Here is a 27814-nt window from a genome sequence, read left to right as displayed (position 1 = left end):
ATTCTAATCTACACATGCCTAACTAAATGATGCTGATGATGACGATTGATGATGATGACTGCGAGAATGTATACATTGTAAGATATGCAAAGTGCTTTACATTATATTATCTCACGTGATTTGATCCTCACAACAACCCTGTGGGGGGTATTAAAGTTCAGTTTCCTGAAAAATTTTTCATTCTTTCCCCACAAATATTTCACTGATAGCCATGCTGATTTTTCTATAAACAAATAACAAATCACTTCTTAAAAATTAAAAAAAAAAACATATGGGCTAACTATTTCAGGAGGATTATTAGCACAAGAGAAAAAAAAAATACTAGCTACTCACTTCTCCATAAAACATTCCATATATTAGCTGCCAAGTGTTCTTGAGATGCAGGACCAGTTTATATTGTTTATTTGGACAGGAAAATAATTGGAACATTTTGAGTTGTTCTCTCCCCCACCATTCAGCCTGGATGCACTGCCAGGAAGCTACTCAGTTAACTGCAGAGTTCTTCCCTTGTGAGTCTCCTGATGAATAGCTGATCTAGAAGAAAGGAGGAGTCTGGTGGAAGAAAGTGTTTGTACTCAAAGTAATCTTTGTAGTTGATTACCTACTGTAGGAGTATCTCTCCGTGCTGATCTATTACTTTGCAGAAGAATTGAGAGCAGTTAGTAAAGTAACCTGGAGAGCAAGTTGAAATGTTTATTGGTATGCTTATTTTACCAGCCACAAATTGTCATGTTATAAGAACCTCTCTTTTTTTTTTTCCCTGGTTGGGGGTAGGGTGTAGAGGGAAATCTGGTGGATATACTGTCTAATTTTTCCCACCAATGCTGAAAAAAAAAGTCTTGTATTGCTTTTCAACTAGAACCAGCTAGAGATACCCAATTTAGAATTCCTAGAGTCATAGCTTCAATAAGATCAAATTGGCAAAAATGAAATTTAGACACATTATTATTTTAGAAGGATTTCTCAGAACCTTTCTCAAAAGAACTTAAAATATATGCACATCCACAGTCACACCCCTTCTTGCTCTCCTTCCCTCACCCCCACACCAAGTGGGATATCTCCCCCCAGAGATATCTCACAATATATAGGGCATTTTAAAAGTTAAACATTAAACTAGAAACTATCAACAGCATAAATAACTATGGTATTTCTTTCCTATGAAACCTTACTGTTTTAACCAGAGTACAAAAATGTGAGCATATATATGAAGCCAGTTTTTCAACTTTGAATTTTCAAAAGGCTTTTCAATTATTTTCTTTTCATGTTTTACAATATTATTGGTAATTAGGGATAGTATTTTTTTTATCTCTCCAAAGCTATTGAGGCAAAAGAAAGGAATAAGTGCATCAGGAGATTAAGAGAAAGATGCAACAAATATGCATTAAGAACTACCTACTATGTGGCAAGCACTGTGCTAAGTGCTGGGGATTCAAATATGAAAAAGAAAGACAGTCCCTGCCCTCGTGTTGCTTATAATCTAATGGAAGAAGAAAACATATTAAAAGAAGCTGAAAAGGGGAAGGTAAAGGGGGGCAGAGAATAATGGGGGGAGAGAATAATGGTGGCAGAAATCCCAAGGAGTTCAGCCACATGAGAAATGAAGATGTATCTTAGCCTACGTACCCTCCTTAAATGGACATATTGGGACTATCTCTTTACTGAGCTGTCCAAAATGAGGAGTCTCAATCAGAAGGACATAAGGTACTAATGAAGTGTGAGTATCAAACAAGGCTAATACAATCTTGCAGGATAATGAGCTTCCTGGGGCCATGACAGGGAAATCCAAAGGAGTGCAGCCACTTGGGAAATGAGATGACAGAAAGATGATACAACCTTGTGTTCCCCATAAGTGGATGCAAAAACATTAAGTGCCTTTTATAAGCCAGCCCTTGTGCTAGACTCTTGGGATATAAAGACAAAGGTGATGCTTTACCTGTCCTTAATGGATTTATAGTCTAAAAAGAGGAGACTACATTTAGTTGGATGGTGGCCAGGAAAAAATTGTAGCCTCAGGAAAGCCTTCTTGACTGTGAAACTTCCTAGTGTGTGACTCCTGGTGGGTGATTCTTCTACTCAACTATAAAAATGAGGGTGACACAGAGGTGCTGTTGGGGAATTTAATTCTATAGAAAATAGGTTTAGTTCTTTATAAATGTGAGTTACAGAGAGATGACAGGAATAGGAAGTCAGTAGGTCAATAATCTACTCAGTATCACTGTTTTACCTGTGAACAAATAATTTTGGGAGGGGTGATAGTAAAGTGGTTGATCTGATAAAGGATTATCGGCTTTGCCCTTTTATTTTTCTATAATGTGACAGCATATTTTAGAATATGTTTCCATAATAAAGTCTCCGAATCCTTGTTTTATTCCCAGGCTCAGCTTAGAAGCTTTTTCCTGCAGGAAGCTGTCCTTGTTCTCATTCTTATGTGTATACATATGATAATCCCCTCCCCACCTCCACCCAACTCCAGTACAATCTTGATGATGATGATGATGATGATAGTAACAATAACTAGCAGAAACTAACAGACAGATATTAAGTAACTTGCCCAGGGTCACGATCTCTCTCTGTCTCTCTGTCTCTCTCTCTCACACACACACGCACACACACACACACACACACACCACACACACCACACACACACACACACACACACACATATATACAGCTAGTCATTGTTTGGGGTCAAAAATTTGAACTCGGGTCTTCCTGATTCCATGTCTAGTGCTCTACCCACTGTGCTGCCTCACTGCCCCTTGAAGACAGCTCCTTGCTGGCGCTGTCTCTGTTGCTTCTGTTTTTGTATCCCAGCCCCTAGTGCAGTAACTTGTACTGTTAGGTACTTAATAGACATTTGTCACATTTAATTGAATTGAGGAAGGATTCAAAACCACTCACATTTCACTTTCTGTCAGCAGACTTTTTTTTGGCTTATAAATCTAGCTCAGGTTAGAAATGTTATTCTTGTGACTGAAGGCATTTGCAAAACTTTGAGAAAAAATATCAGTTGTGAGATTACCTTCCGGATCTGAGAATCACAGAATCTCCCATTTGGAAGGGATCTTGGAGGGTGAGGAGTTTAAGCTGAATCAGACAACATGATTTCCCGAACTTCTCTTCCACCCCTGTAGCATATTCAATGGCCATCCATAGTTTTGCTTAAAGAACAGAAGAAGTTAAGTCAAAGCCAAACAGTTGAGTTTCCAAGCAATCCAGGCCAACAAACATTTCAGATATTCCTGTTAAAAGTTGATTCCACAGGACTCCTTTAGTTCTTTAAACTATTGAATTGTGCAAATGGAATCATCATATAGGAAACATCACAGTGCAAAAAAAATAGCTTACTCATATTTTTCAAGCAGACCATATGAATCATGAAACAGTAGTATGCCAGACATGTCAATGTTACCACATAACCTACCTTTTCCTGAATTGTTTTGTATATTTATCTTGATAATCACATGATTTGTATATTTATCATGACAATCACATGATAATCACAGGAATCTTTTCCTGTGATTCTGTATATAGATAATGTAGAGTAAGAGAATATGGAAGACCTTCTTACTTAGGAATTCCATAAATCCAGCTTTGCTTAACTAGGAGAGTCCTTTGGTATCTCCCATAGGCATACCTGAAAAGAGTTAACTTTCAAGGACCAAAAGCTTGTCAAAATATTGACCATCCTTCCAGACTCACACCTATACGTCATCTTTGACTTTTCACTTCCCCTCCCCCATCCAGACCTATTAATTCTGCCTTTGTGAAATCTCTCATGTCCCTTCTCTCCTTTGACACTACTACCTCCTGATGCAGGGTCTCATCTTCTCCTGCCTAAATCATTTCAGTGCCTTCTGTTTGGTGTTCCTTCCTCAAATCGCTCCCCACTCTAATCCATCTTTCACTCAGCTGTCAGTTCTCACCTTGTCACTGCCCTATGTAATCCACTCCAGTGTTTCTCCTCACCTCTAAGATCAAATACAAAATCTCTCCTACCTATTTTTTATCTTCTTACTTCTTATTCACCCTCACACACTCTGTGGTCTAGTGCCAATGGCCTCCTTGCTGTACCTTGGATAAAACACTCTGTTTTTGGACTTGGGATATTTTCATTGTCCTCGTGCCTGGAGTTCTCTTCCTCTTCATTTCCATCTCCTCCTCTCCTTGTTTTCCTCCAAGTCCCAATTAAAATTCTGCCATCTAAAAGAAGCCTTTGCTGATCATCCTTCTTGCTACATCCTTCCCTCTCTTGATTATTTCCTATTTACCATGTATATAGCTTGTTTGTGCATTGTTGTTAGTATGTTTTCTCCCTCATTAAACTATGGGATCCCTGAGAGAGCAGGGATTTTTTTTGGGGGGTGGGGGCGGGGAACCTTTCTTTGTATCCCTGGTGCTTAGCATAGTGCTTTTCACATAGTAAGAAATCAATAAATGCTTGTTTGTTGACTGACTTGGTGAATATACACATTCAGGATAATGTGATTCAAACCCTCATTCTACTTTCTGTCCCTTCATGGTCCTGTGATTCTGTGGTTCCACAGGATGTTTACTGATAAAATTGTTTAAGGACCTGAGATAGGTAGCACAGGGTGATCTCCAGACTTTTACCTTATGTGCTTCACCAGTGCTTAGGGAATCTTGGCTCATGCTCAGGCCTACTACAGACCAGAGATTCTGGGTGTGATTAGCTGTAAAGGATGAGATGAACATTCTCCAGCATCTTGATTTCATAGATGGATGGATGCCTCATAAGCTTGTCATTATTTTTAAAACCTGCAGTCTTCCATTCTTCAGCATCAAATTAAAAACAAAAACTGCATTTATCACCCTTGTTTTTCAGTTGCTTTCTTGATCTTTTCATACCACCTTTTGATATTTTAACTTCATAAGCATCTACAATTGGGAAATTGCTATCAGAATCAAATACTGCCTTTTTAAGAATTTAAAGACATACTGAGAATTGAGGTGTAAATGGTTAGAGCTTTTGTCCTAGTATTTTGGGAAACATTGTCTGCAGTGACCTTTATCTTTCAAGGCTTTGGTTCATCTTTTTCAAGTTATACCGTATTCCATGTATTCTGCCTTCTAGCTTTGCTCTTTGAGTGAGAAAGGAGAGCTCCATCATAATGCTTCTATTCAGCATAGCTGGCATTCTAACACATCTTTGTTAAGTGCTGTATTTAAGCTTTTATCATTTATTATTTTTTATGTTTAAAGTATTGCATTCATCAACTTTCCCTGAATTGCACTGAGACCACTTTATCAATTTAACTCTACTGAAGCAGGGATTATGGTCCTACTCTGTGCAAAGCCTAAAAAGGGGCAACTTCAGGGTGTCTTTTTTTCTATAACTTCTTATCACGGAGCTAACATTGTCGTCAAAGAAAGCTCTGGGTACATAGTACAGGAATAGAACAGGAACCTGCAAAATGATTCATGCGAAGGGATGGATGTAATTGATTATTTAATGTACCTGTAGTCTCTAGTAATGGCATAAATCTCCAGGGAAGTTCTGGGTTGTCAGACTGTGTGCCTGCTTATGTCAAATCACATATAGGCTAGCATATATTAAGATCTCTGCAACCAGGAAAACTAGGAAGTAGTATGTATAAGGAAGGGAATAAATTGTTCTCTAAAACTTACACTGCCCTATCCCTCCTCCTCCGGGATGGGGAGGGAATGGTTTCCCACAGTAGAACCCAGAAGATCTGTGCATAATATTGTCCTCTTTGATCAATACTTTTACAAAAGGATAAAAATCCATGAAGACCCAAATCATCGGTATCTGGCTCAGCAGAAGATCTTTTTTTAGAGAAAGTCAGAACACTTTTGGTGAATGTGAGAAAGAATGGTTTTACATAAAGACTAAAAGAGAAGGTTAGGTAATATTATGTCTTTTAGATAATTTAAAATTACTAATTGAAAAACAAAGTTACGTGACAATAAATATATAAAAATAATAATGACATTTTTATATTGCCTGCAATGTGCTAGTTCTGCGAAGTGCCTTATAAATATCATCTTATTTGATCATCCCAACAACCCTGGGTAGTAGGTGCTATTTTATAGTTTTGGCAACTGAGGCAGAAAGATTAAATATTTTATCTAGAGTCACACAGCTAATAAATGTCTAAGGCTGGATTTGAACTCAGTTTTTCTTTAGTTCAGTTTCAATGTTGTACCTGCTGTGCCACCTAGCTGCCTCTGTGTTATCTCTAGCATAATAACACTTGGCTGAGGACTTTCCATGTAGTTTTTTTGCCAAAAAGAAAAGTCTTCTCTTACATCTCTGATCCCCATTAACTGGAAAAAAAATCCCCCTTAATTTTGGCAAAAATTCTTAAAGGAAATTAGCTAGAGCATTGTACAATGTAGTATCAAAAGTTGTCACAAAGAAAATTGGAGAAAGGGTTTTTTCTTTTAATTTTTAAAGACAAGCCTTAACTGATATTTCAGATCAACTCAATTCAGTGTATTTTGGTTGGTTTGTTTTATGAAATCGTAAGGTACTTTATTTTTGGCACCATAAATACAAAGAGACTTTTCATGACTACATTTGCGGTTTTCTTGGCAAAGGTACTGGAGTGATTTGCCATTTTTCTTCTGCAGCTCATTTTACAGATATGGAAACTGAGGCAAACAGGGTTAAGTGACTTGCCCAGCATCACATAGCTAGAATGTGTCTGAGGCTGTATTCGAACTCAGGTCCTCCTGAATCCAGGCTGGTGCTCTCACCATTGCACTGCCAAAGATGCTACATATCTTCTGACCAGTGAAGTAATGGACTTAGAGCACAGCATAAGAAAGCTATTTGGAGGGCCCAGTGCAGGAAATTGTTTTGCTTTAGTGTGCATATCTATTACAAGGGTTTTGTTTTTCTTGGGCACACACACCCCCTTGTTGATGGTTGGTAGGAGAGAAAATCAATTTCTGTTATTTGGAATAACAAAATTTAGTAAAAATAAACTAAAATGTAAGAGTTTGACTAGATGATCTCTTAAAGTTCGTTCTAGATCAGAATCCTGTGCTAAATCCTGCGACAGGTATTTCAAAGGTCTTTAAGAAACCTTTTTCTTTTCTTTTCTTTTCTTTCTTTTTTTTTTTTTTGCAAGGCAACTGGGGATAAATGACTAGCCTAGGGTCACACAGCTAGTGTCAGGTATCTGAGGCCAGATTTGAACTCAGGTCCTCCTGACTCCAGGGCAGGTGATCTATCCACTCTGCCACCTACATGTCCCTTTAAGACATGTTTTCTAGGACAAAGTACCTAGTAAGGTAAAATTAGAAAAGCCTTTTTGGGGAGGAGCTGGAGTGCAGCTAGATGGTAAAATGAAGAGTGCAACTCTGGCCTCAGATGCTTGGAGTCACTGGACAAGTCACTTAACCCTTGTTGCCTCAGTTTCCTCATGTATAAAATGAGCTAGAGAAGGAAATGGCAAACCACTCCAGTGTCCTTGCCCAGAAAACCCCAAATGGAGTCACAAAGAATTGGACGCATGTGAACAACATCAGGAAAAACCTTATGAACAGCTCTCAACCTATAGCCTCCCAAGCTTTCCCAAACCTAAATTTTCAAGCCTCCCTACTATTTATCTTTCTCATATTCCTTCTTCCTGACTGGAAGTGTCGCATATTTAATGCATTCCTGGTGTTTTGTTTATTCTCAACTGCAACCTCATCATTGTTTCCTATCATAGGCATTAATACCAACCCATAATCTGGGGTTCTCAAAAATGGTATTAACTGTTAAAATGACTTCTGAAAAAATTTAATTGCTCCATACTATAGTTTTAGTACTTTTATATTTATGCACAGAAATTCTATAAGGCTGCACACACCCACACACCACCACCATACGTGCACACTGTTGTGCCCTTGGCTACACTGACTATATATATTAGCAGAGTAGAATTTTAATCCTTTATTTAAATTCTTTAGCATTTAACATATTGAAATAGTTACATAAAGATCTAGGAATAAATATAATTCTGCTTTCTTTACACTAAATCAATTTTATGAGAAAGAGAAAAAAAAAGATATTTCATTTTGCGTATATGACATCACCTGAAAGTGGTGAGCCATACTCTCAGAGAAAAGCCTAATTGGCTTAATCTAATCCCATCATTGGTTACCCTCCTTATTGATCCAACTGGTTCCTCTAGTTAACTAGATAAATACAATCTAGTGGGAGTACAAATGACCTTCTTGGAGGACTGAATACTGAGAGCCTCACACAAACTCAGATAGGATCCTAAAACCTTCCCTGTAGTGAATTCCCTGGGTCACATGGTCATAAATCATTTTTATCCATATTACACTTCACAGAGTTTTTGCTCCAAGAATGCAGATTATCAGCATCAGGAAAACCTTGATACAGAATTCAATAGGCTAAATTACCTAAAGCCTAGCCTGGTTTCTGTTGGTCAAAGATGCATTGCCTCGTATCCTTTTCTTCCATGCAAATATATTCATGAGTCCTTTGAACTGAGAAGAGATAGGAAGTCAACTGTACCATGACATGTGTGGTTGATATGGTTTCAGTGGCTCCATGGTAAGGTTTGTGTGAAGACAACTTAACCTGCTGTTTGCTTTGCTAACATTTCAATCCAATCCAACAAAATTAAATTAATGTACTTACCTTGTATAAGGCTTTGCACTAGGTGCTTGTGTGTTAACAAAAAGAAGTCAGCTTACATTTTGGCAAGGAGGGGAAAGACTTAGAAATAATTATATAGATGAATATATAAATGATAACACCAGGAGGGAGAAAGTATTCATTGCTGATACCTAATGATCAGGAAATATTTATTTATTTAAAATAAAAAATAACAAGGTCATAATTGTACATCGTAAATCCACCTTCCTTGTTCATGCATTGTATAAGCACTTGCAGTATCAACACTTAAGAAGGAGAGAGGCTGTCTCTTGTATTTTTAATGTAACAGGTACCACACTGTGAGCACTCAATAAATATTCATTGATGGTGATGCTAGCCTCATTTCAGCCTCATAGCACCACAGAACCAACAGGAGATAGACAGCATGTTGGGATTTGGTTTAACTAGGTCTGTGATTTCATATGGGCTTCCTGTAGGGTTAAAGATAAAAAAAGGTTTCAGGGAAGAAAGTGAATAAAAACAGATTCTTCCCTGTTTCCATATCCTTTGAGATAGTGACAAAGAAGGGACTAGTAGCAAATGAAGTCTTCATTTTTTAAAGACTGGCCTCAAAACCAATGATTTCTTTCTTTTCATGAGCAGACTTTCTTTAAAGCAGAGTCAAACATTCACTTAAGGAATCTGTTAATGTTAGGATTTGTAGAATGTTATTCTGGCACTGTTTAAAAGAAAAGAATCAGTGAAAGGTTGAAGGGAGGAAGGAAGCAGAAAGAGCAAAATAGTGAAAGAATGAAGAAAAAGAAAGGAAGAACTCTAAGCTTAAGGGGAAAACCCATTATACCAATTACTAATACATTTAATACATTTTTAATCATTCTTAAACGTTCGGCTTCTAGAACTTTCATCTGAAATGAGGATTATTTTATTATTATTACTATTTCCTTTCAAATCCTTTTTCTTTCTTTTTTTTGAGAAAAATTAGTATTGTCCAAAATCAGAAATCATCAATTTTATAATCATATCTTTTAAAATAATGTTAGTTCAATGTCTACTTAATTCTCTTTTCAGATTGCTTTCTCTATTGCAGTTCTCTATTTAACTCCTGTATATGGACTATATTTGATCTTTCCTAATTGAACATTTGAAGAAAATTAGAAAATATATTCTGTGGGAGGAGAAAGTGGTTATACAGTATAATATTGCTTTTTATTATTTTGCATGCCTCATATTTCAACTAACCTTGACTCATTTTTACAGTTCAGATGTCATCAGCTAACTACCTTAAGGTAGTGACTCAACATTCCAGTATATATATATGTGTGTATATATATATATATGTATATATATACACATACACACACACGTGTGTATATATACATACATATATACACATATGTATATATGCATATGTATATGTGTATATGTATATGTATATGTGTATATGTATATATATGTGTATGTATATATATGTGTATATATCTATGTATATTTATATATGTATAGATATATATATAACTCATCACCCAAGGACCTAATCTACTTTCCAATGATTGTTAGTGAGTTGTTTGTTTTTTTCCTCAATTCAAGTCATCAAACTGAAATCAGCCTCTGTTACTTCCCTTCAGTGTCACTTATTTCTAATTCTAAGTCTAAGTACTTTTCCATATAAGAACCCTTCTGGTATTTAAAGACAACTTGACAGCTGCTCACCCTGAGTCCTCTCTTTTTCAAATGGAACACCCCCAGCTCCTTTAGCAGATCCTAATATGGAAGGATTTCGAGACATTGTCCTGTTAACAATCCTCTGGACACATTTTTCCAACTCACCCCACCAATGCACGTCAGCACCTTCTCTGTAAGTTATAGTCTTAACTTCCTAGAGCACTGAGAGTTTAAGCCAAGGGACCTGTACAGGCTCACACAGTCAAGATGTGTCAAGTCTTCAACTTGAGTGGTCCTGGCTTCAAGTCTAGCTTTCTATCCATCACACTACCCTACCTTTCACTGATTTATAAACATCCTTCCTAAATGTGATACCTAGAATTAAACATGTGCTCTGGATGTTCTCTAACCAGTGATGAGTACAGTGGGACTGTCACACCCCATTCTATTTTTTGGGGGGACACAGCTTTTCTTTTAATGCTGTCTGTATGAATACTCTCACTCTGTTCACTGCCATATTGCATGGTTTATTCCTTGAATTTACAATCCACTAAAATTAGACCCATCACTTTTCTAGATTAACTTATGTGGCTACCCCCTACACCCTAATCTTGTTATTTGTGAAGTTAATATTTGTTTTTTAAACTCAGCTGTAAAATTTTATGCTCAACCCATTTAATATCCTTTCATTGGAGTTGGCCTTGTGTTCTAGTCTGTCGGTATCTTTTTTTTGCATCAGAAATGTCATGTATTTTATTAGTGTCCCCTTACATAATTGTTTTATTCACCAAATCCAGTTTAGCAAACATTTTTTAATGTATATCCAAGTCATTATCCTGGGAACCCAGGATGCAAAGGCACAAAACAGCCCCTGACCTAGGGAACTTACAAAGGGAAGTACAGGATGTAGCAAATGGCAAATACAGATTAGCAAATGACAAATAATTTTAGGGGAAAACTAAAGAATTGGTGGAGAAGGAAGAATGAGAAAAGGCCTTCTCTGAGAAGTGGCAACAGAACTCAGCCTTCAAGGAAGTTAAGGGTCCTAATTAAATAGCTGGGCAGGGGAAATGCATTCCAAGAAGGGAGGACCAGCTCAGCAAAGGCATATAAATGAGATGAAATGTTATGTGCTAAGGAAGAGCAAGTAAACTTTCAAAACTTAGTAGTAATGCTTTATAGGCAGATGGTAGATTTAGCAAGCATTTGCTTACTAAGTTTAACTAAGATATCTTCCTTTTCACATTCTATGTCTTTGACCACTAAAACCTTGACTGTCACAACCTTCCTCAGTTTCTTTTTTCTTTTGATTGGAAGCGTGGAGGGTAGAGCATCCTCCTACTGCTTCCTTTATAGACAGTCAAAATTGGACTTTGCAGCTTACTCCACTTTGCATCTGCTGCCCTGCCTGGCTTCAACTCCAAGGAACACAATCTCCCCCACCCATTTTGTTTCTCCTTTTGTGTGTTAGATTGTATGCTTCTTGAAGGCAAGGACTATTTTTCTTTTTATTAATTTTACCCCCATTTCTTAGCATAGTGTCTGCCATATAGTAAGTGCTTAATAAACATTTATTGGATTGGATTGAACTAGAGCAGTTGGTTGGTACAGTGGGTGAAGTGCTGGGCCTGGATTCAGGAAGACCTCTGTTCAAGTGTGACCTTAGGCAAATCATGTAACTGCTTTCTGATTCAGTTTCCTCATCTGTAAAACAAGAATAATAATAGCACCTACCTCCAAGGGTTAATGTGAGGTTCAAGTTATTTGTAAAGTATTTAAAGCACTGGGGTAGCTAGGTGGCACAATGGAAGTGTGCCAGGGCTAGACTCATCTTCCTGAGTTCCAATCTGCCCTCAAGATATTTACTAGCTGTATGACCCTGGGCAAGTCACTTAACTCTGCTTCAGTTCTCATCTGAAAATTGAACTGGAAAAGGAAATGGCAAACTGCTTCAGCATCTTTGCCTCAAAACCCTGAATGGGATCATGAAGAGTCAGGCAGGATTACAAAATTACTGACAACAACAACTAACACAATGCATGGAATATAGTAGTTACTTAATAATTTTGTTAATAATTTATTTATTTTTAGTTTTCAACATTCACTTCCATAAGATTTTGAGTTTTAAATTTAAATTTTTTTCCCCTCCCTCTCCTACCCCCTTCCCAAGATGGAGAGCAAATGTTATGCTTCCATCTGCATTCACTCTTCAAAGTTCTTTCTCTGAATATGGATAGCATTTTCCATCATGAGTCTTTTGGAGTTGTCTTAGAGCCTTGCATTGCTGAGAAGGGTTAAGTCTATCAAAGTCAGTCTTCGTACAGTGTGTCTGTTACTGAGTACAACGTTCTCCTGGTTCTGCTCACTTCAGTCAGCATCAGTTCATATAAGTCTTTCCAGGTTTTTCTGAAGTCTGCTTGCTCATCATTTCTTACAGCATAATAGCATTTCATTACATTCCTATACCAAAACTGATTCAGCCATTTCCCAATTGATGGGCATCCCCTCAATTTCCAATTCTTTGCTGCTACAAAAAGAACTGCTATAAATATTTTTGTACATCTGGGTCCTCCCGTTTTTATGATCTCTTTGGAGCACAGACCTAGAAGTGGTATTGCTGGGTCAAAGGGTATGCACAGTTTTATAGACCTTTGGGCATAGTTCCAAATTGCTCTCCAGAATGGTTGGATCAGTTCATAACTCCACCAGCAATGCATCAGTGTTCCAATTTTCCCACATCTTCTCCAAGATTTACCATTTTCCTGTTTTGTCATGTTAGCCAATCTGATATGTGTGATATGGTACCTCAAGAGTTGTTTTGATTTGCAATTCTCTAATCAATAGTGATTTAGAGCATTTTTTCATATGACTATAGATGGCTTGAATTTCTTCATCTGAGAACTGTCTGTTCATATCCTTTGACCATTATCAATTGGGGAATGACTTGTATTCTTATAAATTTTACTTAGTTCTCTATATATTTTTGAAATGAGGCCTTTATCAGAGACATTGGCTGTAAAAATTGTTTCCCAGCTTTCTGCTTCCCTTCTAATCCTGGTTGCATTGGCTTTGTTTGTGCAAAAACTTTTCAATTTGATGTAATCAAAATTATCCATTTTACATTTCATAATGTCCTCTATCTCTTGTTTGCTTGAATTTTACCCTTCTCTATGGATCTGACAGGTAAGCTATTTCTTGTTCTCCTGGTTTGCTGATAGTTTCAGCCTTTATATCTAAATCATGTACCCATTTTGACTTTATCGCGGTATTTAATACTTGCTTGTTATTTCTTGTTACCCCCTGCCAAAGCAGAAACCTTCCTTATGGTTCTTGGAGTAAACAATGATTTAGTGTTCAACTGAAACCCCTCTTTCCCAGAAACATCCTTGCTAGAGTCTCTGGGCATCTACTTCCTCAGTGACTTTCTGAGTATTGTAGGATCTGTTTGGGGAAGTGGTTTCATTTTCTAATAATCAGTTTTTCTTTTTGTAGGGAAAGCACAAGCTGCATGTAGACACTGGATTTGAAGGTGATTGGTGTGGCCTTATTCCTGTTGGACATCCTTGTAAGCAAGTCACCACAACAGGGTTAAAATGGAATCTCAGTAAGTCTAATTTCTTTTTGATTCTTGCTAAAAGTAATTTTGAAATTTTAAAAAATCGTTTGATTTTTCCCAGCATCATTATATACTTGCATAATTCTTCTACATGGGTTCTCTCGCTCTCCTCCTGCCTCCCCCCCCTCCCCTTCTCTCTGTCTCTCACTTACTGGTGTTTTCACAGCTACGACAACACCAAAACTTGGCAGTTTTGCAGACCAGGTCTGTGTGCTATTTGAATGCAATATGTTCATGTACATGGTGTGATTTTAAAGAAGGGAGGCCTTGTATCAAATTATCCTATATCTCCACCAGTTCATTCTTGAAATATCTCTATTATGCATTCATTTCTTTGGGTTAAGTATTGAGCTTTGAAGATTATTTTTAATGCATATTTATTTGTGCAGGGTAATATCTTTTATCAGTAATACTTTAAATGGGAATTAAAGTGCTCCCAGTATTGTTTGTGAGAAGAAACTTTTGGAAGCAAGAGTACACTGAATAATTAAGTAGAGAACAGAGCTCAGAAAAGGAAGGCAAAGGACTCAGGGAAGGATGGAGACATATCTGGAAGTAGAAGGTTCTGAAGACAAAACTTATTCATTGAAAATGATATAATATTATCTATAGAAAAGACTCTGAAGCAGGTCAGTAAGCTACAGCATAATTTCTGTCTTGGATATCCATTATTCTTATATAAAGGAACAATCAAAGCCTATGAAGTTTTGCCAGCTATTGAAAAATTTTTCACTGTATTTTATTTTAACTAGGTCTTAACTGTATTCTTAAACTCTGACTTGAAAAATGAAAAGGCTTAATGTAATTAAATAAATGCTGATTCCAATTAAATTCTTTAAGCATTGTAGATTTTCACAAGGAAGAGCAACACCACCACACATTTGTAGCAAATCGATTTGATTGATTGTAAGAGAATTCCCTGTTTTAGGAGACTGACCACCGTTTCTGGGATTCTGAAGTAATATTCTAAAATAATTAATTTCATCATGAAATATAAAAGCTTCGAAAATTTGGGGGAAAATAAAATTTTATTAAAAATGATAACACTTTGAGTATAAGAATTTTTTTTTTTTAATTCTCAGAAATAGTTCCGAAAATTAGCAGGCACTGCTGGTATTTTAAGACATACTTTTAGAAAGCTTATCAGAATTTGAAAGACCTGCCAGGCTTGGTTCTCCTTTGCTCACATAAGTATGTGATAGGCTTTTAAGTTTTTTAGCTGAGACTGATGGAGGCTCTTGTTGGAGGCTTTTTGGAAAACCTTGCAGCTTAAAACAACTGCTTCCCTTTTCTGAATGCCTTTATATTTCAAGGCCCTGGATTTGACACGACCCTCAGTTTCAAGAGCATAAAAGAGAATAAGAAGGATCTCTTGTCCCCTTTTCCCACTCTGCCTCCCACCACAGCTCCCAAAATGCCAAAGTGGAATAAAGAAAAGGATTTTGGAGGCATGCCTTTTGTCATATGCTCCTATCTTCTCAGTTTCCTCTGATGTCCCATTCCCCAAAACTAGCCTTGCCTCTTCCTTAGAGCAATTAGTCACATAGTTCTCTGAACTCATAGTTCTTTGGGAAGAGCTTGTTGTACCCTGAAAAAAGAAAGAATATTGTCAGTGTTTGGCACGTTAGAGCCCATTTACCTTTGTAATCCAGGGGACTGTTCTGAATTGAAAAGCATCTTTAATATCTCTCATCTTATTTTACCCAGGTTATAACCTAGTGGAGAAAAAAGATTATTTAGAACCTTGTCAAAGTGAGGTAGGATGGACCATGAGATTAAGTGACTTACTTGCCTAAGATCACAAAGCTAGTTGAAGGCAGAGCTAGCACTAGATTTAAGGTTTCATTTTCTGTTTTAAGTTGTAGCCTGACAACAGTGAAAACACTTTGGAGTCAGAAAACTCAGGTTCTGGTTTCCTCTCTCTCTCATTCATTACTTCATTGATCTTGTGAAAGAATGTATATTTCTCAAGCACTAAGCATCTTCATTTATAGAATGATGGGTTGTCCAGACAACTTAGCTCTGTCTAAGATCTTTCTCAGTCCTGTCTAATAGTATCTGATTTTATGAGCAAGAAACTGTAGGTACTGAGCGTAACAAAGTGTAGGGGATAGCTTGTGGGTGTGGTGAACCTTTGGCTTTGTGTGTTAATAGACAGAACCACAGGAAAGCAGATTACCTCAGTTAATTCTCATAGTTACATGAGTGGCTGAAGGGGTAGGGAGTAGTCTTCTCAGCAAGCATTTCCTTAGCCTCATCATTAACCAAGATCTATGCTAAGTGCAAGGTGTGCAAAAAAAGTCAAAAGTAGTCCCTCTCCCCTAGAAGCTTACATTCTACTGGGGGAGACAATATGTAATTAGGTACGTACAAGATACTTGCAGAATGTAGATGGAAAGCAATCTGAGTGGGGAAGGCAGACACGGGTGGGGAACCTGCAGCTTCAAGGCCACATGTGGCTTTCTAGGTCCTTGGGCAGCCTTTTGACTGAGTTCACATTTTGCAGAACAAATCTTTTTGTTAAGGGGATTTGTTCTGTAAAGTTTGGATTCAATCAAAGAGCCACACTTGAGCACCTAGAGGGCCACATGTGGCCTAGAGGCTGCAGGTTCCCTACTCATGCATGATTGTAATGGAGCAGGGGGAGGAGGTGTAAAGACCAGACTAGAAAGGGCCTTCTGCAGAAGGTGGGACTTGAGCTGAGTCCTGAAGGAAGCCACGGATATAAAGAGATGACCACAATCCTGTTGGAGGAACTGCAAATCACCTTGGTGGCAGAGTGAGGGATAGATTCACTCTGCTTGTTTGGAGGAGGGAGGCCAGTTAGAAGGCTGTTGTAGTCATCCAAGAGAGAATTGTAGATGGACTGAAGCAAGGGTTGGCTGTGTGAATGGAGAGAAAGGGATGTATCCCAGAGATCTGGGCAGGTAGACATTATAAGGTTTAATAATAGAGAAGGCTGTGAAGAACCTGTCTCTAGCATCACCTTAGAGTTCAAAGGCCTAATATAGTATCTCTGGGCAACTTCCAAAGCTCAGCCAAGCTCCATCTTCTGAGTCTTTAGAATTTACTTCTGCCCTATGGCCCATTCCTTCACAGCCCCACTTTTTGAGAGGTGTTGGCAATTCAAGAAGACGAGATCATTCATGTTAATGAGTACAAAGGAGTTCTTGCCCTTTTCTATGAAAAATATTTACATTTTAAAAGAGGTCTTCTGGAAATGATGCCTTAACCAGATACTATCTCTCATTAGAATTTTAAGTTCCCATTCTGGTTTGGGGCTCAGCTGGTAGAGGGACTGGATGGCATATAGTTAGTCAGGTTCAAAATTGTGAATGCAGTAAAATTTAATCACAAACATGCAGGACTATCATTCCAAGAAGGCTACAAAGAAAATATTAGCCTTGTAGAAAGATGGGAAGGTACATTAGGAGGTTTAGAACATCATTACAGGCAAAATAAGATATTCAGACTCTCCTGTTCACTTTCCCTACCTACACTCAGCAAATACTTCTTAAATGGGTGATTTCAAGTCAGAGGCCACACTAGGAAAATGGAAGGCCACATACAAAGCAGAAACAAAACTCACTGGGATGAAATCTTGGGTCCATTCATCTGTCCTCTTATATTATGGCAAACTACATGAACATGATTGTTTAAAAAAGGCCTCAAGCACTTCCATTTGTAAACATATTCCTCCCTTATTTGGGAGAAGGCAAGGAGGCGGTGTCTTTGAATTTGGGTCTACTGTTAATCCCACCCGTGTGAATACCCATGAAGATCTACAAAGAAAGTGATTACCCACATATGGAAGCTGCTGGCATTCCTTTATTTACAGATGAAATCTCCTACTTGCACTAGGACATTCCTAACACTTTTTTTATTCTCTTTTAAAATCCATACCAGGTGAGGCCTAGGATTAGAATGTGGACTTTAAATATTTTAAGTCTTTGTTCTTAAAGACCTTGGACTTGGATTTTCTGAAAAATGATTTTTCTTAGTAATCAGTATCTTGGAGACTCAAAGCTTCAACATTAACATATCCCCCACAATCTCCTCTCCCTCCCCTCTTCTCCCAAAGTTCAGTCTCTCCTTAAGAAGTGATAGGGTTGGGATCTGGACCTCAGAAAGGAAAAACCTTGGACTTTTCCACATGGCCAAATGTCTGGCATTTGCCTGAGGCTATAATCTCATGAACTGGACTTTCATTTTGTTGCCCAATCTCCCAATTCTCTGTTACCTTTAACCTAGTTTAGCCCTCCATTGTCTTACTTCCTTATGGCCCCTGGCCATTTCCCACCTTTAATCCTAGCTGGGCTCCATTCTTCCTTGGCCACATGGTCTAGGTCCCAGGTTTACCCCAGCTTACTGGCCACTGTCATCCAGATCCTCCTTAGACCCCTCCTCCAATCACCTCAAACTACCTGGCCACTCCTAGATCCCTCCCACAGTCTTTCTGTATGTAAGATCCATCTTGTCTCCATTAAGGGGCTCAGATTCTTACAATCTAGCCAATAGTTCACTAATGTTCAAACTCCTTAAGATTCTGACCAATATGATAGATGTTCTAATAAACCTTGTTTTTAGCTGAAAGAAGGCTTGGGTTGAATTCTTTCGGGCAGGACTACTGTGTTGTGATTTTGGGGTCTCAGTACCCCTAAACCTCAACAGAAGGACATTACTGACAATGAGATTGCATTGAGTCGCCTTATCTGAGTCAGACCCCAACCCAAGCCTGAATTGATTTTATATTAATTTATATAATGGAAGCCCATTGTGTTCTGCTCAGACTTGGGTCAAGACAGATTCTTTTTGCCTAGATCACCCAAGGTTGAGAGTGGTTTCCTGTGGTTGGAGGGTGATCTGATAGAAGAGGTATTTCCTCTGTCAGGAGGTGGAGTAATATCAGCCCTTGTTGAAAGGGTGTACAAACTGGGCACTCCAACTCCCAAATCGAACCAGTTCTGGACTGTTACTCCCATGTGTTTTGCCAGCTTGTGAGACAAATTAAGCATGGACACAGCATAATTTTGTTTGTCTTTCTTAGAACAAACTCTGTGAAAGGTTGACAGTCTTTAAAGAAATATTCTTATTTGTATGTTCCCAAAATAGTTGCACATCATCTACACAACTATAGGTCTTTGAGAGTTTGCATATGGGGCCTTATATAGCTCTGGGCAGCAAATAGGCAAACAGCAACAACAAAAAAAACAAACATTCCGTTAAATCGAAATATGGCTTTAAACATGCTTTAATGCATGACTCCTCCACCAATCAGTAATTAAACATTAAAGCATACTATAGAGTTGCAGGGAAAGTATTGACATTCCTTTGGGGATCTTGATCAGCACCTCAAATTTTGGGATGTCTGGTGCCTGTCTTTTGGATCAATCAAGTAGAGAGAGTTAAAGAAGTCTACTGTTACTGAAGGATGTCAATTTTCCATGAGCAGGAGGCAAATGTCCCAAACAAAATAGTTGAAATGAAAGAACAGAGTGGGAGGAGAGGAAGGGATAAAGGAAATAGGCCTAGCAAGACAGGAGAAACTTAAGAAAGAAAATGAAAAAAAAAAAAGGCAAGAGATTTTTGGCAGGACCTAATGATGGAGAGCAGTGAAGCAAGAGAAATGCAAATTTTGAAGTATCCAGCATCAAACTTTTCAATAATTTTTTCCTAATAAATCTTTTTTTTTTTTTTAAAACTGGAGTTGTCAACTGCTCGGACCTCACATTTTAAAACAACTTGACAATTCCAAGTGCATGCCAAGTGGCTTATTCATCATCCCCACCTTTGTGTTACTTTGAAGAAATCAAGGTGGAAAATAGAAGGGAAATTGACAGCATGAAATTATTTCTTAACATTGACAAGAAGTGAATTAAAGCCCTCAATGCAGGTGGAGCAGTACTGAATACTAAAATTAGTGTGGAAATCTAGTTAAACAGTTTTTTGTCCTTATGTACTATCATTCTAAAACTTTGTCATAATACCGGCTTAAGATTTCTATCCAAGCTAGCTGGAAGAGCATTTAAATGTTAAGCTAACAATGGGACAATTCCAGCATCCATAAAAACACAGTGCTTGCTAATGTTGACGTTTATGGGAAAGCTGTTCTTGGATCCTCTCTCTATATCTTTGCAACTCTGAAAGTCATTCCAGTGAGCAGTCATAGTTCAGCACACCTGCTATACCCACTTGGGCTATAAACACCTCATGAGTTATAAGTTAATGCCTCTATTTTTTCCTTTTTTTTTTTTCCTTTTTGGAAATTCAATTCCCACATGCAAAAACCACTTTCTTTAAAGACTGAAAGGATGCTTCTAAATTGTTAGATCAATATTTCCTGCCTGAATCAGGGACAATCTGCTTTGCTATGTGAGTTTCTATCTGAAAAAACAAATAGAAAGCATCCTTTGTTAATCACTCACTATACTAGACAGTTGTCACCCTTCTAAAACATAACCCATTAAGTAGCATTCCTAAGACACTTTGAAGAATTTATGCATTCTTTATGTATACAAACTTAGGACCAGATTTTCAGTTGCCAAGACCAGACCAGATCAGCTAGCTCAGTCCACCTCCTCTTCCCCAGACAACATATATTTCACAAAGGGTGTAATGGGTTGAAGGAATGTAGGAAGAGAAATAAAAACAAGACTCTCTTGACACTGCATTTTCCCTCAGGCATCCCATAATAACTAAAATATAGTTGTCTTATGACTTGCTTTATATTCATTATGACTTTTTGGTCAAAGAGAATGCCTTTTTAAATAAAATACTCCCTCTACTAATTAATGTCTGGAATGACTGGTTTTTGTTTTATTTTGTTTTTTGTTTTTAATTTTTCTAATTGGTAGATTGTTTTATTCCATAATTAGGAATAAAAGGCTTAAAATTGCCTGGAGAGGCAATCCACTTGTGGGATTGAATTTCTACCAAAATATAAGTGACTGATAGCAAAATCTTTTTCTGTTTAATTTTATGGCTACAGGGAAATATGTTTTAAATAAATAAAATGGCTTTGGACAACCAGAAAAAGGTACATTGAGGAATGAATAGAAGGTCATAGTTAGGCTAAATAAATTCATTTCTTAAGTCTTTACTATGGAATATATTAAAGAGATTCCCACTCTCAAATCAATTTAAAATATCATTGATAATTTTTATTTTTTTTTTATTTTGGCAAATATAAATGTCTCAACACAAATCCTATCCGGCCCACCTACCTGAGTACCAAGTTCCTTTCCCAAAGACAGTCAATACTACCAGATATCATCATCATAAATTACATTATATGATGCTGTCTACTTTAAGTTATTTATTTTTATACTTAGTTCTTCTAAGGTGTGCTCTGGCTTGTTGGGGCTTTGGGTGGCCTCATTACCAATTTCACTTTCATAATTGATGCCATATTTTCATTCTTAGTTTAAACCAGACTATTTCTTTTCCCTAGAAGGTAATATGGAACAAAGGTGATTTGGATTTTAATAGGATGAAATATTGGAAGAATACTACTATAGAAAATAGAGCTATGAGAAATGTCTCTAATTATTAGTGATTTACAGCCTTTTTTGTGGCTATTGATAGCTTTGATTTCTTCCTCTGAAAACTGCCTACTTATTTCCCTTGACTATTCATCAGTTGCAGATTACTCTTATTTTTGTAATTTGACTCAGTTTCCTATATGTTTCAGAAGTGAGATGTTAATCAGTAAAACTTCCCACAAAATTTTTTTTCCACCAGTTTCTTACTGTCCCTCTAATTTTAGCTGTGGTTTTTTTTTTTTGTTATTCACTAAGACTTTTTGGATACCTATAGATTGTGACAGGTGAGCTCAACTTAAAATATTCGAAAGGATTTTAATTGGGAAAAAAAAGGAAAAGATCAGTCAATTCCCCACTTTCCCCACCCAAATCCATAGGAGAAAAGCCACCAAGAAAAGGCAATATTAGCATGTAGAGAGATTATTTTTAGAGCATATTTCTTGAAAGACTATTGTTTAGTCAGTTTATTGCTTCCTACTCTGAAGGATTCTATTTTCCCTCATGCAGGACCAGTGTCACATAGCCCACTTCAAACAGGAAGATAAAATGTATTAAATATATATTTCATTAACTCAGGCCAAATTCTGTTTTATAAGTTGTGGGGACTTGAACCAGACATGACTGATTTCTCTTCTTTTTGGTACTTGCCCTTGTGATTCTGCAGAGAGCACCAGAAGCTAGCAGTAATTCAACACATGCCTGAGATCTCTCCCCCTCCCCCTCTCCCTCCTTTTTATGTTTCTCATGTCTGTCATGGTTGGTTCTTGGCATTTAAATATGAAAACAATTAATATATATTGGTAGGGAATATGATGAATGAGGTTTTGTATCTTGGCCAATCTTTTACTGACTTGCATTCAAGAACACTATTATATTTCAGTTTTGCTCCTAAGTTGTCTGAATGATTTGATTTCCTAGTATTCATGTGGGCAGGTTGACTGATGGGAATGACTTCAGCACAAGCTCTAGAGTCTTTTTCTATTTCCTTTCTCTGACGTTTCATTTTTGTGCTGATTCAGAAGTGAATTCTGTGCACTCAGCCATCCAGTTAATATATTGAGATGAGAGAACAGCAGTCCTTAGTGATTACATGAAACATAGGAGAGAAGTGAGGTATACAGGTAAATAGTGATTGCAGAGGGGTGAGCTGGGGGATACAGCTATGTTTCCTTAGTGAATTAATTTGATCACTCTGATTCCCCTGGAAGTATATAGAGGTGTGGCTGTATTTTTATTTTGAAAAGCATTGAAGAGGACATAGCATGACTCTTGTACCCATGACCAAAGGGATCAGTTCTTAGAGAGAAATAGAATGCCATCACCTCCAGCACCAACACTGTGAACTGCCAGCCACCTCCAATGGGCAGCACTTGCTTAATGGTGAATTTCATCAGCTCCCAAGGATTCAATTAACATCTCTATGCTAATCACTTTCATATCTACTTATCCAGCCCTAATTTCTCTCTTGACCTCCATTCTCACTTTTCCAACTGTTTATTAGATATTTTGAACTAGATGTATCTCAGACATCTTGAACACAACATTTCAAAAACTGAGCTCATTGCCTTTCCCCTCTCTCCACAGGCCCTACAAATTTCTCTACTTTCATACTACTGTCAACTGCACCACCATCCTCACAGTCACTCAGATTCACAACCTATGTGTCATCTGCAACTCCTCAGTCTCTCATCATTCAGTGTGGGACATTCACGTCCTGTCATTTCAACATTTGAAACATCTTTCATATATGCCCCTATCTTTCCCCTGTCGTTGCCATATCCCTGGTGCAGGCCCTCATCACTTCATACCTGGGTAATCCCTTAATAGCCTGCTGGTTGGTGTGCCTTCTGCAAGTCTCTTCTCACTCCAGTCCCTCCTCTACTTAGCCATCAAATTGATCTTCCTAATGTGCACATCTGATCTGATCATTTATTGAGTCTCCTAATTCAGTAAATTCCAGTGGTTCATTATCACTTCCAGCATCAAATATAAAATACTCCACCTTTTTTATTTTTTTTCAAAACCCTTCATAAACTCTACTCCCTCTCCCCCATTGTATTCTTCTCATACTTTATCCCTTATCTGAGAACTAGAGACACTGGTCTCTTTGATGTTCCTCACACATGACTTTCTATCTCCTGACTGTGCATTTTCACTGATTGCTACCTCCTCCTCTCCCCATATCTCCTGTATGCCCCAGCTTCCTTTAATTTCCTGCTAATATCCCACCTTTTACAAGGAAGCTTTACTTGTCCCCCTTCATGCTAGTTCCATCCCTTTGGGATTATCTCCAGTTCATTCTTGTTTGTACCTAATTGCTCACACATTGTCTCCTTCATTGGATTGTGACTTCCTTGGCAACGGTGACTTTCTTTCTTTGTATCTACAGTACATGAGGTCCCATTCTCCAAAGCAGCCCTTCACCTTCACCTTCTCCTTTAGAAAAATTAGTAACACAATTATACATAGTTCTTTGGGAAGGAGAAGGAATTCTTTTTCAACAATGATAATGATTGCCAGTTATGTAATTTAGAACCACTTTACCCTTCTCTTGTTATTAGACTGGTCTGAATCCAAAAGCATTTGTTTCTATTCATTTGTAAAACCATTTTGGATTTTCAAAGCATCTTTCAAATCTCTCATCTTATTTTATCCATGCTATAACCCAGTGAAGGATAAAAGAACTTCTTGTGCTCAAAGAGCTTATGTTCTGTTGAGAGAGAAAACATGCAAGTACCCAGGTAATGAAATGTAAGGGGAGAAGGGAACAAGCACTTAAGTACCTACTATGTGCCAGGCACTATCCTAAATGCTTTACAAAGATTATCTCAGTTGAGCCAAAATAAATGCATTGGAAATGGAAGGTACTCTTAGTGGGAAGACATTCCATCTGGAGGTTTGGAGGAAAACATGGAAAAGCCACCTGAAGAAGGAATGATTTGAACTGAGTCTTAAAGCATGACAGGGTATCCAAGAGGAGGTGGTGAGGGGCAGAGCATTCCAGGCATGGAGAATATCCAGGGCAAAGACATGGAGATAGAAAATGGAGTGTCCTATTCAACATCTTCAGGTAGGCTGGCATTGTTGGAGCATAGCATCATGGAAGGAGTGAAATGTAAGACAAGAAACGAAGGAGGAAGACAGTTTATGAAGAGCTTCAGTTGCCATACAGTGGAATTTATATTTGCTGTGTGGCACACGGAGCCTCTGCAGTTGATTGAGCTGCAGAATGGCAAGGACAGACCTATATTTTAGTGTAATCACCCTGATAGGTGAGTGTAAGATTGATTTGTGTGGAGGAGACTTGTGGCAGTGAGAATATTTAGAAAGCTATTACAGTGGTCCAGGGCAGAGGTGATGGGGGCCTAAACTAATGTGGTGGTGTTTGAATAGAGAAAGGAAAATATACAGGTGATGTTGTGAAAGGAAGATTCAAAAATGATATTGAGGATGTGAGTATTGGTGCCTGTGAGGATGGTGGTACCCATGACAATAACAAGTAATAGGTGAATTTGGAAAAAAAGCAGGGTTGTAAGAAAAGATAGAATTCTGTTCTAGACATTTTGAGTTTAAAGTATATGTCTTATATATTGCATATCCAGTTTAATATGTCCAGAAGACAGGTGATGACATGTGTGAATGTAGCTTAGCAGAAAGGGTAGGGCTGGGAATATTGGTTTGGGAGTCATCTGCATAAGCATGATAACAGCGCATGGGAGCTAAGAAAGTTTCCATGTTGACATAGTAGAGGAGGGTGACTGTTCAAGGAAGTGAAAGAGACTAGCCTATAAATCCCACAACACAGCATCTCATCTCGTGACAACAGAGGGTTCCCAAGAGAAGCTATTATAAGACCTGATGGGAGTTTGGGGAAGAACCTTCTGCTGTGCTAGGGGAAAGGGTGTCATGTCTACATACTGGAATCTGTATCCTGTGAATGTTAAACAATGTAGTATGCAGGGAAGGTGCCTTTGTGCATGATGGAGAGAGGTGTCCCTTGCTACTATTTTCATTTAGAGCTTTAGACTCAAGAATCTCAAAGAGTTTAATAAATCATTCCTCAGAACAGCTTAGTGAGGCGAGGAGGGGTCAGCCATTAAATTATTCCTCATTTACACTCAGGCAGAGTTTAAGTGATTTGTCCGAGGTCACATAAGTACATCTAGAAACAGGAACTGGGTTTCAAAGCTCCAAACTCCTGGCTCCAGCCATAAGAACACTGTGGTTTGATCCCATATCAGAGCAGCGTTCATGTTTCTACATGTTTATATCATAATCAGATATCTTCTAGATACGTTACACTTTTATTTTCCCAAAAATCATCTCCATCTTTGTAATTGTTCTATTTCCTTGACAGTATTAAGTGGTATGCAATAACAAATGTTTTGTTTTGTTTTTTTAACCAATTACAACACTTAACAAACTTATTTGTAAACATTTTTTAAAACTGCCTCCTTGCAACATAGCAATGGTAGCTCTCTCCAGGGGAGAGAAACAGGTTATGGGAGATTTAAATCAGACATATAATTAAGGAAAATACAAATTGAATACCTGTGGTGTTTTCAATTGACTTGTTTCCCACCAAAGGCTGCTTTTCTCAGTACTGATTAGTACAGAGGGGCTTTATTGTTTATTCCATTAACTGCATGCAAGCAATAACCATGGGAACCAGACAAGAAGCCGCAACTCGGTTCCCGGCTTGTCATGCTCTGGAATAGGGTATCTGTCCCATGATCCATATGCCAATCAATAAACATTTTATTAAGTGTCCACTATGTGCCAGGCACTGTGCTAATAATTATGGATGTATATATATGAAGAAAGTACATAAAAAAATTAATGATTCACACTTATACAGAGTATCTCAGAGTAATCTTAATATTGATTTCATCTATAAAATCTGAAAATTACACCAAGGCTTTGGGGACATCCTATATAGCACCTTAATGTTCACAAAGTACTTTCTGGATAACAATCATCTGGGAGTAGGTCATGAAAGTTTCATTATCCCCATTTTTAAAAGGAGTAAAACTAAGATTCAGAGAAGTTGAGTCATTTATCCTTGGTCCCATGTGTAAGCAGACTTCCAACTAAGATGGTTGGGGGAGGAGCCTCCCTGTCTTGTTTGCTGCCTACAGAATGTGATTCCATATTGTTAGAGAGAATGCTGATTGTGTGAGGGGCCGAGTTAGTGTGAGAGCTTTGGAGAGGAGAGACATTCTTCATATCTCTTCAAGACAGAATATGTAGTACTAAACTATCATGTGGAGGGGAAAGTGGAGAAAGACACAGAGAGACAACAGAGAGATATTTTGGGAAGGATATATATATATACACACATATATATATGTATATGTATATACATATATATATATAATAGAGAGGTTCCATCTCCTCAACATGTCTCTGATTTCCTGTTTACTTCCCTAGAGAATTTTCTTAGAGAATTTCCTCTTTGGTGAGATTGGGACCTCTCTTAGTTGAAACAAGATTCTTCTTAATCCCACTTAAAAAGCTGATTTTCTCTCCTGTATTGTCTAGCACATTTTGATCTGTAGACCTTTTCTGACTTGTTTACTCTCTGTTTGGATAAATGGATTCATTCACTACTCACTGTTTGTAATAGTATTCTGTGTAACTAGCATTTCATGTGAAAGCATCAAACCAGTGTGAACTAAGAGCTACCGCTTTGAAGGATAGCTGCCAGGGAAATTAGCAGCTTTTGAACCTAAAAATCACGCCCCCAACCCACCCACATTGGGTAAAGGGGAGACAGATAGATATGATTCTATTCTGGTACACCTTCTTTCAGATGAGAACTAGGTAGCCTGCCTCATGACCTCTTCTACTCCAATCCAGTCAGGAATCACAGTGTCCCTTGGACAAGGGTTTGCAAGATTCCAGATATCTCTCCATGCCTCCCTTCAAGCTTCTTTTATGTAGATGTTTACAAATAATTTTTATGGGCAGTAAGCCTTACCCATAGCTACTATGGTTTGGAGTCTCCTTTCTTGAATATTTTAGTTCTTTAAACCATTTCAGGCTGCCTCTTGTGTGAATGTACCATTTTGATTTTACTCTGATTCATTTTCACTGGAATTATTTTATAAAAATGAATGCAACTCTGTTAAGCTTTCTTCTTGACTTTGTTGTCAGTACTTTAATATTGTTTTTTCTTTTCATCAAGAGGTACCCAAATAACTTCTGTAAGGAGACCCCAGAATTAATTACTCTAGTATGATGGGACTTTGAGGCAAAGAGCCTTTTTCAGAAGCCTACAAGACAATTAAATGAGAACAATAAAGTGTTAAGTCAAATTCTAAGCAATTCTCTCTCTCTCTCTCTCTCTCTCTCTCTTTCTCTCTCTCTCTC

At 37.8% G+C, this 27814-nt stretch overlaps 1 protein-coding gene across 3 annotated transcripts in view; it reads left to right on the top strand.

Annotated features, from left to right (window-relative positions):
• Positions 1–27814, top strand: part of TPK1 (thiamin pyrophosphokinase 1) — a 468766-nt gene that overhangs the window by 338063 nt on the left and 102889 nt on the right. For all 3 annotated transcript variants that reach the window (XM_027841244.1, XM_027841243.1, XM_027841245.1), the window contains one exon: positions 13778–13889. In XM_027841244.1, coding sequence (XP_027697045.1) covers positions 13778–13889 — 112 coding nt within the window. The remainder of the gene's footprint in view (positions 1–13777; positions 13890–27814) is intronic.

Source organism: Vombatus ursinus, unplaced genomic scaffold (assembly GCF_900497805.2).
Source record: "Vombatus ursinus unplaced genomic scaffold, bare-nosed wombat genome assembly UNPS02014858.1, whole genome shotgun sequence".
Taxonomy (NCBI): domain Eukaryota; kingdom Metazoa; phylum Chordata; class Mammalia; order Diprotodontia; family Vombatidae; genus Vombatus; species Vombatus ursinus.
The sequence above is the reverse complement of the archived record's forward strand: the minus strand, read 5'-3'. Positions and strand labels throughout refer to the sequence as shown.